General features: G+C 34.2%; 1 protein-coding gene across 6 annotated transcripts in view; it reads left to right on the top strand.

Moving 5' to 3' along the window:
• LOC131152060 (uncharacterized) overlaps positions 1–4,030 on the top strand; it is a 44,419-nt gene extending 40,389 nt beyond the window's left edge. For 4 of the 6 annotated variants that reach the window (XM_058103662.1, XM_058103663.1, XM_058103665.1 and 1 more), the window contains 2 exons: positions 3,493–3,559; positions 3,655–4,030. In XM_058103662.1, the coding sequence (XP_057959645.1) occupies positions 3,493–3,559; positions 3,655–3,708 (121 nt within the window). In that variant the 3' untranslated portion in view covers positions 3,709–4,030. The remainder of the gene's footprint in view (positions 1–3,492; positions 3,560–3,654) is intronic. The other 2 variants (XM_058103661.1, XM_058103664.1) reach the window with 2 other exon arrangements.
• Positions 4,031–13,189: the final 9,159 nt, after the last annotated feature.

The raw sequence follows: 13,189 nt of genomic DNA, 5'->3' as shown, positions 1-13,189 counted from the left end.
GCCAGAGATTACACTCAACAATCTAGGATTTAATTATACTATCACCTTCAGCCTCGGTGTTAAAGCCTGGACTGTGCTTGTTATTGCTGTCTCCAGAGATACGCCTCTTAGTTAGCTGGAGATAGCGTTGTATCCCTTCATGGGAATCTAACAAAGTTGATGATTTAGCATGGTGAGGAACAGAAACAGAGAAAGTGAATTAAGATAGTGAAACAATGAAGAAGAAGATAGAAAGTAAAAGAGACTGATGCAGGACATAACATGAAATAGAATTAGTGGAGAGAGAGAAACAGAGGGAAGGAGGTGGAAGAGGGAGAGGAATAGAACAGAGAGAGAGAAAGAGGGAACCAGTTCTGAATTCAAATATATAATTGTCTAATACAAAAGAAAGTACTTATCTACATGACAACTTAAATAATTACATAACAACTCTTAAGCACTTAAAGTACATAAAATAAATTTAAATCATCTGAACTTATAAAATATCAACATTTACTAATTCAAAACAAATTTCCTAATTTTTAAATCTTCAAAAAAAATATGACTGCGAGAATTATCTACAAGCGATCTTCCATCAGTGCTTCTACATTCATCAACCCGAAATTTTTGTTGACTCTCAATACCCTCTCTTTTTCTGTATTGCAACAGTCCTTATATGGCTTTAAATAGGCCTCTTGTGCTTTTTTCCAATGCTTGAGCAACTTCTTATCTCCTCTTGGTTTTCTTTGTTCTCAAATGAATCCCTCCTTATTTATCTCCTAGGCATGGCCTTAAATTTACACAAAATTTTCGAAATTTCCAATTTCATCTCCCTCGAAATTGAAATGGCAGTCGATTTCTGTTTTACATAATTTCCATCAAAATTTCAATGAGTTGTCGAAAATTTATTGAAATCTCAAAATTTTAGCAAAACTTGTCAAAAATTTCAATTATAGAACAAAATTTGCTCGGAATGCAAATGAAAGGTTTAGGAGCAAAAAGAAATTTCTCTTTTAATTTATTTATTTTTATTGAAACAAAAGGATTATTACAAGGGCTTTTAAAATTGTATGAAAAAAATAACTTACAACATTTTTTATCTAACCATTCATGTCTAAATTATTATTATTTGTATGTAAAAATGATTTAGATATTTCATTTGTATTAATTGAATATGCCTAATGCACATTATCTTACAAATATATTTTATACAAAAATTATATTACTACTTTTCTAGCTCATACCACATAAATGTACTTAACTTGTAATATATAAATTCTAGAACTTATATTATTACATCTATTAACCATTTCTAAAGTTTCATAAAAGAATTTCATGTTCTTCTACTGATTTCCATTATTTTCAAATCGAAATCAAAATTGACATCAAAATCCAAATTTTTGGTCAAAATTTTCGTACTTTTAGAGCTTCAAAATCTGATTCGAACTTGAAATTTGGACCTTGCTCTTAGGTTTTGATTTATATTCTGGTGTGCATGGACAATAACATTATTACCAGCTATTGCTCCACTATGATTGGTCAGTCTAATTCAGTCCTTGGCTGCTGCCTTTTCCATTTGTGATCTGAGCCCTCTTCACTGTTTTTGTCTTTCCTCATCCCCAAGGACTCAACCTTTTCAGCATAAATATCTCCATAGACTGCATCAATGAACCTAGAACGGATGGCGCTAGGGGTGTGCTTGAGTTGAGTCAGGTCGACACAATGAAATACTTGAACTTGACTCAACTCGACTTGAAAATCAAAATTGTTGTACTTGAACTTGACTTGACTAAAAGTTATTAAAACTCAAACTTGACTTAATTATAAATTAATATTAAATACATATATAAATGTATATAATGTACATGTAATATTATATATATTTATGAAAAATATATTTAATGACTTGTATTATATAAAAATAATAAAATTAAAAAGCTCGATTAGGTTTGAAACTCAACTTGAGTACTATTATCAAGTTGAACTCAACTTGTTAAAATACTCGAGTAGTTCAAACTCAACTCGAACTTGAGTAGAATGAAGTCAAGTCAAGTTAGAGGACGAGTCGAGTCCGAGTGGCTCACAAGCAGGCTTGATGGACTTTTATACACCCTCACATGGCGCCAAGCTCATCAAAACAACTATGGCCACCACGAAACCACCCCTTTTCTCGTAGCTTTTCATGGTGCTCCTTTGCAGGATCTGCATGTCTATTGCTGTACTGTGGGTGCCTTACAATATTCCATGCTAACCCAACTGGGACTTGCATTTATCTTTACTCATTGTGAAAAAAACTGTATTCCCCAGTGGGCATTCATTGACTGGCTGTGTAAAACACTTGCTTAGATATGTGAAATGCTGTTCCTTGTGGTTGTGGGCTATTTATTGCCAAGCCTGACACACATTCTTTACGGCCCTCTGATGTTGGTGGGTTTCTCAGATGATTGCAAACTAATTAGCAGCTTTTCTATTTTTCATGGTCAAAATTTGATTCTTAGTCTACTTGCAAACAAGTCATAATAGCTTGCTCGTCTATAATATAAAGCTTTTGTTAATGCCACCACCGTATTATTTGATTGTATTCTCTTCATGAATTTGATCATCCTCTTACGTCACCACTTGTGTTATGGTGCGACCCATCTCTCAGGCCATCCTATTTTCGATGCTTGCATGAAAATTGATGGTGCAACCCTTCTCTCAGCCCATCCTTGTGCACTGGTTGGTTTTTTTTTTCTTCACATTCAAATGCATCATTTGCATCCAATTTCATTACCTAACAGCTGTTATGCCATAAACTACTGATTAATATCAGTGTTACTCATTGTTTATATCTCTTCAAGTATTGCGGCTGCATGCTCGGGGAATGCTGAAACTCTTAAATTAATTGTTGGCCTACAACTTATTACCCTGAGCTTTTGGGGTAATGAGTGATCTAACATGATGGTATTATTTCCCTGGTTCCATGAGGTCCTAAGTTTCTTTGATATATTTGTAGTGTCATATGATTTTTGTCTGCATGCTCAAATTGAATGTGTTCATTCCTCCATGTCTACAAGAGGGTCACATGTGAGGGAGTGTGCTGAACCTAGTAACAGCTTAAGCTTTTAGGTCAAGCATGACATTAGAAAACCCTTTTTTCTTTGGTCCATGTGATTTGTGTGGGGCGGAAGGTAGGGGGCAGGGGTGGGGGATGTCCTTGTCACTGGGAGCTGCCCTGTGTCTAATCTTTTATTCAAGATAACTAATTATCCAAGCTCCCAAGCAATCACTTTTGATACATGAAATGTAGAAGTTGCCAAGTGGCCTCCTTGAAGGATCCCATGGCTCAAAAATTACACATCATCCTTTGCAAATCATTTTTTTTTTTCTCATGTGTATGCACACGTGCAACAGACATTGACTAGGCAAAGGTTCTACTAAACAGGGCTCTAAGCCTTAATTTTTGTGATTTTGTTCATGCATCTGTCTTCATGGCTAATTTCAATGTATGATTCATCCATTTTGTTTTGGTAGTTGGAATGCAACTTATGAGAGTCTGCTTGGGACCAGCAAGCATTTTCCGCAGCGCATTCCTCTCCCTGTAAGTCTTCTCATGTTTTAGGTGGTTTGGTTACTGATACTGTTAACCCTTCCTAATAGTTTGTTTGTCATTGCTTGTGATATCCCAAATGACAGGAAATGGTGGATTTTCTCGTTGATGTTTGGGAGCAGGAGGGATTGTATGACTGACCAATCAAGGGGGAGTGTAACATGTATATCTCGCTTTGGCCCTGAAAAAAATGATTAGAGCAGTCTGTTTGTGTTATCAACTTTAATATTCTTGTGTTTTGATTTGTCTGATTGGTTTCTTTCTCCGAGTCTTTGACCCACCAGAGAATGTATTTTCTGCAGACTCTTCGCCCATCATTGTTAATTTTATTTGGAATTCCAATTCCAATACAGGGACGAGCACGAGCACAAGGTAACATTACCCTGCATGCTTCGATTCTTTAATCGTCCAAAACTCCTGGACGGCCTAATACTAAATGTTGCATTTGTTGTTGAGTAGCAATATAACCACTCTCCAGGAAGTCAAAATTGAGGATATGTTTATTTTCACATTTGGGGGCCTTGTGCTTGAGTTTGAAATTGGGTTAGTCAGACAAAAACTCTACTCTTGTACTCCCCTTGCTCCTGGAAGCCGAGCTGTGTTACTTCTTGCAATTCTTAATTCAAAGTCCCCGCCACATAATGTTTGCCGAGTGAAATACAATGAAAATCGGAAGAGTATAAAGAATTAAAATAATAAATTTTTTTTTTTTATTTATTCCACTTGATTTTATTCCATTCCTAGGGCAATATCTGGGATAATCTATTAATCAGAAGTCCTAGCTTGCCGGACCCCAATTGGCTCAACGCTTATAGGATTTTCTTTGGCTCAGTGATGTTGTTCTTTTCAAGGCAATGAGGGGCTGTATAGTCTTTCTATAGATGGTATTTTACAGTTCAACCATATTATTAGTCCTTGAGAACGAAAAAGTGTCTAACGTGCCATGATGCTGCTATAAGAAGTCAAGCCGGCTATTCATAATTTTTTCCCCTTGAAAATGTATCTCCAATTTGGAGTATCAGGAAGGTTGTGATTGACTTAAATTTGAGTTTGAATTTATGTGAGTATACAAATAATAGCAACAATAATAAATTAGGTCTTAACTTCCTTAACTCCAATTTTGTTATAAATCTTATATTTTTAACCTTTTTCTCCTTTGCCAATTCTAAGTTTTAGCATTCTACTTTGTTTTTATTATATTACTAAGTAACTTCATCATCTTCTTTTGTATCTTCCTCACTTTGTATACATTTTACATTGCCTATTTTTTTCTCTTACTCTAAATGTCTCATTTCCTTTTTATTTTTTTGGTTTTTTATATCTAATCTAATATATAAATTATTATATGATTTTTGTTTAACTTCACTACAGCCTTTTTTGCATCTTGCCTCTTTGTACTTTTCAAAGTTTTCCATGTTTCTACTTTTTTGCCATGTTTTGTATATATATATATTTGGCATATACAACTTTTTGGGCATATCTTGATTTCACCACCAATTTTCTTTGATATTCTAGAATTTTCCTTTTGATTCATCTAAAATCTCGTTTATCTTTTTAATAGAACTAGCTATCCTACTTCAAAGAGTGTTTGTGTCTGCACCATCCTTTGTTATTCAATGGACATCTTTGAACATTTGATCATTAAATTTTATTATATCTTATCTTTTCAGGTTTAACCACCTAGTTCCTTAGACTGGTTTATTTTATCATTTTTTTTTTATTTTTTAATATTTATATATAACACTTAAACTTTATGGCGTGTAGTTATTCTTATAAAACAATTTACCTTCCCAGTTAAGAAAAAATCTATTTGGTTTTTATTTTATCCACTTGTGAGGGCTAGTAAGTGTTCTCCTGTCTTCTTAAAGCAAGTACTCTATGTAATAAAATCATATGATATGGCGAAGTATAAAAGATCATCTCCCCAAACTCATTTTAATTTCCATATTCATATCCTTCTTGTATCATCTCAAAACCTTTATTATCCGTTCCAATATGCCCATTCAAATATGCTTCTATGAATATTTCTGAGTCCCTAATACCTCTTGGATAATAATATCTTCCCACAATTGTCACTCAAAGTTTTATGCTAAGCCTATTTTAGGAGCATAAGCACTAATGATGTTTATTATCTCTTGGCCAAATATCATCTTAATTTTTATAATTTTATCATCTACTCTTTGGCATCTACAACACTATCTTTTAAGTTTTGTTAACAGTAATTCCTACCCAATTCTTATGTTTTACTTTTCTAGTGTATCAAAGTTTGAATCCTAAATTTTTTCAATTTTTTCTTTCTTTCTCCCTTACTAACTTAGTTTCTTGAAGGCATATTGGAATAATTTTTATTCTAATCAATGTATTCATAATCTCCATGCTTTTACCTATAAGTGTTTTTATATTATATGTTGCTAATCTAATCCTAGTCTATTGAATTATTTTTTTATTTTTTATTTTTTTTATCCACCCACGTCTAGAATGATGCGGAAATCCTTGTATATTTGATACCATGCTCAGGGTGGCGACACTGCACATAACTTTGAGGTGATGATCGAGCCCATCGAATAATTGTAAGAAGTCATATCATAGATATGATAAGATTGAAGTTTGTTTTTAGCTCCTTAACACAACCCTCCTCCTTTATCCAAACTTGGGACGAGTTGTGTATGAAAATATTATGATGTTAAAGTGTATCACTACTGAGGTTTTTAATTAAATATAAACCTTATAATATAAAAATATATTACTTTTAAAAAAAAAATTTATACAAATTACACTAAGATTTTAAATTTAAGTTTCCAAACACATTATTATTAGTTAATAAAGTATTGTTACGGATCATTATAGGCAAAGAACATGAATAATGCAAAGAATAATTTAAAAAACACAATCTTCTGGATAGACAAATGTAAATTTTTGGATAGGTGCAACTTGTGGGTTTGCCCAAACTTGTGCCTCCTCTTTAGGATGATCTTAAGCTCGTGGCCATACATATATAGGGTAAAAAAAAACTTAGAAACAAATAAAAAAAAAAAAAAAGAACAATTTTAGTGAGATGCTTGTTCCTTTTTTTTCACCATTAAAAACTATTGGGTTTCGATTCTCTTTTTATGTGGAGAAGGGTCTAAGCCTTCACTTAAGAGAGCTTAAAAAGTGTTTATACTTGCCACTTAAATAAATACTTTTACAAAAAAAAAAAAGTGATCTTTGACTTGTTTTATTTGTAAAAAGTACGTTTCTAGAAATGCTTTTTGAGTAAAATTTTGAGAAGTAATGGATAGTCATTCATTGATTGATTTGACTAAAATTTAAATAAAAGGTAAAGGACGACTAGTTCTCAATTTTGAAGGGTGTGACTTTTTTTATTTGGACACCTCTAGGTCGGTCATTTATGTTCGTGAAAACAATAATTTGGAAAATTTTTTCTTTTCTCATTTTCCTCATCTAGTATTTGCTTCTTTTCCATTAAAGTGATTATTACTAATTTTTTTTTTTTTAAAGGTGAGAATGTATATTAGCTCAGAGGGAAACATTACAAAAAGTTCAAACAGAAACTTTATGGTTGATTACAATAATGCTTCCCTTTTACATCAAATAAAATTTTGTTTACTATATACTATCTACATTCATAGAGATAGGTTAAAAAAGAAAATTGGTTTGATTCCTCCAAATTTGATAAATGGCTGAATTCCAGATGAGTTTGGAGACATTTTTCTTATTAGTTGGTGATGAGATTGAGAGTAACTCTTCATTCCAGTTTGAGCACCTTTTAGGTAGGTTCATTAAAGAGAAAGTCTTAAAGTAAACAAGCTCTGAAATTTTACATATAAAAAATAAGTGATCTCTATCTTCCTTTACTTTGTTGCATAATTTGTAAGTATTATCTTGTATTTTCCCCCAAAAAAGAAGGCTTTCTAGATTATTGAGTCTATTATAGACAGCCAACCAGCTTATCACGAAGTGCTTGGGAATGTTACCTTTGAACCACATGATACTAGCCCAACTTTCTGTAGGATTCTACTTCCTTGTGTGATTCCAAGCTGAATTCAAAGTAAAAATACCATTTGAAGTAGGAATCCACTTTATAATATCTTGTCTTTCTGAGTTAGGAGTAAAAGTTATAGAATGTTCTAAATTATCCGCTCTTCCTAAGCCTTTCCTTGGCCATTTCAGGCCCCTTCCTTCAATTATTTCATTTACCTTTGCATTTAATTGGGCTCCTATATCATATTGAAAAGAATATCCATAATGTCTGATTAATGGGTTATGAACATGCCAATTATCATATAATAGGGATGTAGATCTTCCATTAACTATTATATGTTTAATACATGAGTATAGTGATGTGAATGGTGTATTCCCAAGAGGGAGGGAGGGGTGAATTGGATACTTAAAAAATTTTTTCTAGGTTATGTGTGTTCAATTTGAAACTACAGCCAGTATTACACAACTTAGGGTCTTTTCTACATAATCTCAAATCCTAGAAATATATAAAGCATGTATGTAAAATAATCAATCACAATAAATAAACATACATGTATGGAAATTAAATAGCGTAGGGAGAGAGAAAGACACAATATTTGTTATCGAAGTTCGGCCAATCGTACCTACATCCCCGCCTTAGGTCAACAACTCAAGGATTCCACTAAGTGCTCACTTAATCGGGCGGAGTGACGCTGTTTACAATACTCCTTACGAGGCATAGTCTCCTTAGCTCAATTATGGGGTTAAGCCACAACAAGTACTCCTTACGAATTTGAGTCACCTCAACTCAATTACAGGGTTGAGCTACAACCAGTTCTCCTTACGAGGCGGAGACACCTTGGTTCACTTTTCGGGCTTAACCAAGTCATACACACTTTACAGGATGATGCACCTCCTAGTGTATGTAACCGGGTTCAAGCCAAATCGGGACTTCTTACAGGGTGAGTCTCCTTCTTTAGGCCATGCTTGGAATACAAAGAAATTAAAATTTGCGTACAAATAAAATGCTTCTACAAAAGCAAAGATGTACAAATTGAAACTTTAAAATGCACTCACACAAGATATGAATTAAAGCTCAAGTGAGTATAGGTATTTTCTCACAATAATTTTGTAATCTTTGAAAATGATGTAAATGATAAAGTGCTTCAAAGATTTGAATCCTAATAAATATTTCTCCAATCCTTTTTTTAAAAGAATAATAGGAGAACTTAGGGTTTTGCCTTCAAATAAGTTTTGCCCGAATAAATATAAGAGACCTTTCAAGCAAAGATTGTGTATATGAAAATATGCTCAAGGTACTCTTAAAGATCTTTAAAAAAAAAAAAATTTCAAAACAAATGTAAGAGAAGTCTAGTGTATTTAGCTAAAAAATATTTTTACAAATAAACACAAGTGAACTTATGAATCTTACAATGAATGTGCAATGATTCACACCCTATAAATAAATTATTCACAAAAATATTCATCAAAGAAACACTATGTGAAGAACCTTTAATCTTACTTTCAAAGATGATTTTCAAAAGTAAAGGCTTAAGAGAGTAAGTGCTTTTTAAAATATATATGTGCCCAAATGAATGCTTCTTAAACAACTCTCAAATGCAATAACTTTGCAAGTGAAAGAAGTAAAAGAACAAGAAAAGCTCTCTTTCAAAATAATTTTTCAAAGGAATTGAGAGAAGGAGAGTAAAACTGAATGAATCACAAAAATTATTTTTTGGGAGGATTCATGATCTAAGCATTAGTTAAAAAGTGAGTTATGAAGGGGTATTTATAGAGTCTTGACAAAATATGACCATTAGGGATACAAAGAGTATTTTAGAAATGTTTAAACAAAAATTAATTATGTTTAAGCACTGAAAAATTAGGCAACATGAGAGGTTCGGTCGATTGACGAAGGCGTCGATCTGCCAACCACACAAAAATTCAAGCCTTTCAAAGAGGGTCGGTTGGCTAACCAAAGCGCCGGTCGACTAACCCTTGTAATTTTCAAAATATTATGAGAGGCTCGGTCGACTGAGGAAGTGGCCGGTCAGCTGAACCAAAGGCAATTTCCGAACTTTCGTAGGTTGGGTTGGCTAAGGCTTAAATTAGTTTATTTTGGCCAGTCGACTGAACATGCAAAAAATGGTTGAGTATAATGGTCGGTTGACTGAGGAAGTTATGTTCATTTTGGGTTGGTCGACTGAGGCATTGTAAACATGTTAGATATGAAGGGTCGGTCGACTAAGGTGTTTATAACGCTTAAAGGTCGGTTGACCGAGGTCTTTGAAAAACCAAGATATGCCCTTAAAAAATTTTACCCCTATATGTATGAGTATGACCTTTTAGTTAGGGGATTTTTCATGAAAGGTTGGGTTCCCTAAAGTCAGTTTATGGTTCCGTGTTTGAGTTTTCAATTCCCATCATGCATGAAATGCATTATTACAAATCAAAATACTAAATGCAATTACAAATGAAATAATATATGTCTTCTTTCTTCTTTACTTTTCTATTTTCCATGGAATACGCCAGACTGTATGATCTGTTAGTTCCACGTGGTTTCCATTTCTCTTCATCCTTATGTGTGTGCTAAGATATAAACCTGTTCAAACACTCAACACACAGATGAGATACCAGTGCCTTGTTAGCATCAAAATATGGATCAGGCTCAAAAAGTCAACAAATATAACTTCTCTCACTTTTAAGAGAGATTTTCAAGTAGAGGTACTGAGTGGATCAAGGGGGTTTGATAGCCCAAATATTTCTATCATTGAGTTTATAAGCGTGAATCCAAGAACACCAAATAGAATCTTTTCTGATAATTAGCTTCCACAACAACTTTAGAGGATAAACAGTGTTCCATTCAGAGATATCATATATATTCAAACCACCTTTTGAGTAGCATTTAAAAACATTAGCTTATTTCACCTTATAGCCAGAAGTTTTCCAATCATTGACTTGCCACAAGAGAGATTTAAGTCTTTTGTTTAACTCATTTGTCATTGAGTTTGGAAGGTAGAAAATAGAACCCCAGTAGATGCTTTGATGACAAAGGACCAAGTGCTTGATAAGTTTAAAATAATTTCAAGCTTTAGTTGAAAGATAGATATTGAAAAAATCTTAAATACATTTGTACTAACAAAAATGGTGAGTATTCTGGGTTATTTGATGAGCATTGCAGATAATAGGGTATTAGACATAAAAAAAAAACTCCCCCTAAGATACCATAGTTATATGGTTTGGAAAGAAAATGAACTATATGCTCCAACAGATGACATTATCAATAAGCAGTTTGAGATACCTACAAATCTATTGGTAGGCTCGCCAAGGCTTGGGTCCTTAAGTACCAAAAATAATGTTTATAAAACTTAACTTAATCCCAAGTTCAGTAGAAAGTGGAGAAGTCGGATGTCAATCAATGGGGATTAGAGTGCAGTTATCAACCTTTTTCCAGATTAGTTTATTAAAGCTTTGTATAAAAAGAAGTGTAAAGGTGGGATTTTTGTGGTGTTTCTAATAACTAATGGAAAGCATATAAAATCTAAAGTGCCCTACTCCTACAAAGTGATGCTTCGACTTGAATCAGACGTTAGACGCCTTGCCTCTGACTACACTCCACTAGCTATCCATAGAAGTACTAACCCAAGAATCTCAAGCCAAGAGGGAGAGGGTCATTCGAGAGCACAAGGTAGCAAGAGTGCACCAACCATCTGGATCATGGTCGGGAACCGAAGTATACCCTGTCTCAAAGATCACGAACACCTCCACGGTTCCGTAGCCAACTATTTTTATTTGGTAGAGACTGTAGTAGTGCTTATCCTTATCTGCAATCTTTTGTTAGAATCAGAGCAGTAGATTGAAAGCAGTAATGAAAGCGATTAAAAGAAAGCATATAAATGAAAGAAGTAAAGTGAAAGCATGTAAAAATCATCCCTTGGTATTCGAGTTGTCTCTCACAAACAACTGTCCCTGCAATGGAATGACCATCTAATCTACTCGAAAAATACGAGAGTGCCGCTGATTGTCACAGGCCATCGAACACCTCTTGCACAATCCAGAACTGATATTGAAATCTAATCCAACTAATGTACATTGGATCTCAATGGTGTTCTAAGTCTGTCACTAACCTAAAATCAGCCAAAGAGGAAACCCTAGAACATATTTGTAGCTAATATTTATACCCATTAGGGTTTACAACGTTTGAATTTCGAAATAGGAAATTTTAGCACAAAATCTCGCGCAGAAGATCGTCATTGGAGACCAGGTCGCACCCCTATTTTTTCTAGTCGAGCTGTTGGTCAAGATGCTGGTTGAGATCTAGACTTGGTTGCCCCTTAAGGTCTTGCTGGTCGAGCACTCGGTCGAGACTCTTAGTATTTCAATCTTTAGTTCAGCTCAGGAACTCGACCTGATCGCCCCTCAAGGTCTTCTTGGTCGAGCACTTGGTCGAGACTCTTGGTATTTTTGGGCTCAATAAGTTTCAGTATCTCGACTTGGTCACCCTTGAGGATCACATGGTCAAACAGAGTATTTTTCTCTTTTATGTGTGTTGAGGCATTAGGAGCTTGACTAGACAGTTGATTTGAGCTTTAAGTATCCTAAATACTCCATTGGCTTCTCGTATTGCTTAACTCCTCGGTTTTAACCTATTTTTCTTGAAACACGAACAAACATTACATAACTCCGAAATATGATAACGAAGGGCATATACATAATAAATGAAGACAAAGCAAAGGTAAATGAGGGCCTAAAATCATGCATTTTAGGGACTCATCACAACCCCCAACTTACACTTTTCTAGCCCTCGAGCAAAGCAAAAACTAAGAAAACTAAGGAAATCCCATCTACCTCCTCTTTCATGGGAAACACAGTTGCATTTGCTATATGCAATAAAACTTTAAACCCCTACGTTGAACCTAGTGGACAAGTTGTAGTCTCGTGAGGGTTTCCAAGGCAATACCTACAAACACCAACTTAGTGAACATCAGATAATATTGCATGCAACACAGTCATACCATTTTACATACAAGAATATAACCTAGTTACATATAGGCCTTTTCATACATGACTCCATTATACACACACTCCGTAGCAATTAACTTATGCAAGTCTCTACAATACCTAGCCATAAAAAACAATACACTCATAGAGAATCATCTAGCAATTGCAATTCAAAGCTAATATTATTATGTAAATTCAAGCATAGATAGGTTACATCGCAAGGCATGTGTAAAATGTATGATCTGCCACACTTAGGATACCCTTAGACACCTACAAAATGGTTGTCTTGACTTAGCCTCACTAGTATACCCTAAAAAATACTCAAGAAAGATAGGTTTTCTCTTATATGTGAGGAAGAATGTCATGATCAAACATACCACATATTTTGAAGAACCGATGTTAAACATGGAGTAAACTAGTCTCATCAGAATGGGATCCAGGGAAACACGAGGTGTCGGGTCCTTCACCCTAACATCTTCTCACCTACTCTCCACGTCCAATCAAGGCCACCCTAGATTGACTTATTCATATATCAGGCGTGAATACAACTTATGCATCGGACAACTGAAGAGTCTTGTAGAATTATGTGTTATGTCTCTAGCTTGTATTCTACATAGTTTTTTTTATTTCTTTTTCTTTTTCTTTTTCTTCTGACAT

The sequence above is a fragment of the Malania oleifera genome, chromosome 3 (assembly GCF_029873635.1).
Source record: "Malania oleifera isolate guangnan ecotype guangnan chromosome 3, ASM2987363v1, whole genome shotgun sequence".
NCBI lineage: Eukaryota > Viridiplantae > Streptophyta > Magnoliopsida > Santalales > Ximeniaceae > Malania > Malania oleifera.
The sequence above is the reverse complement of the archived record's forward strand: the minus strand, read 5'-3'. Positions and strand labels throughout refer to the sequence as shown.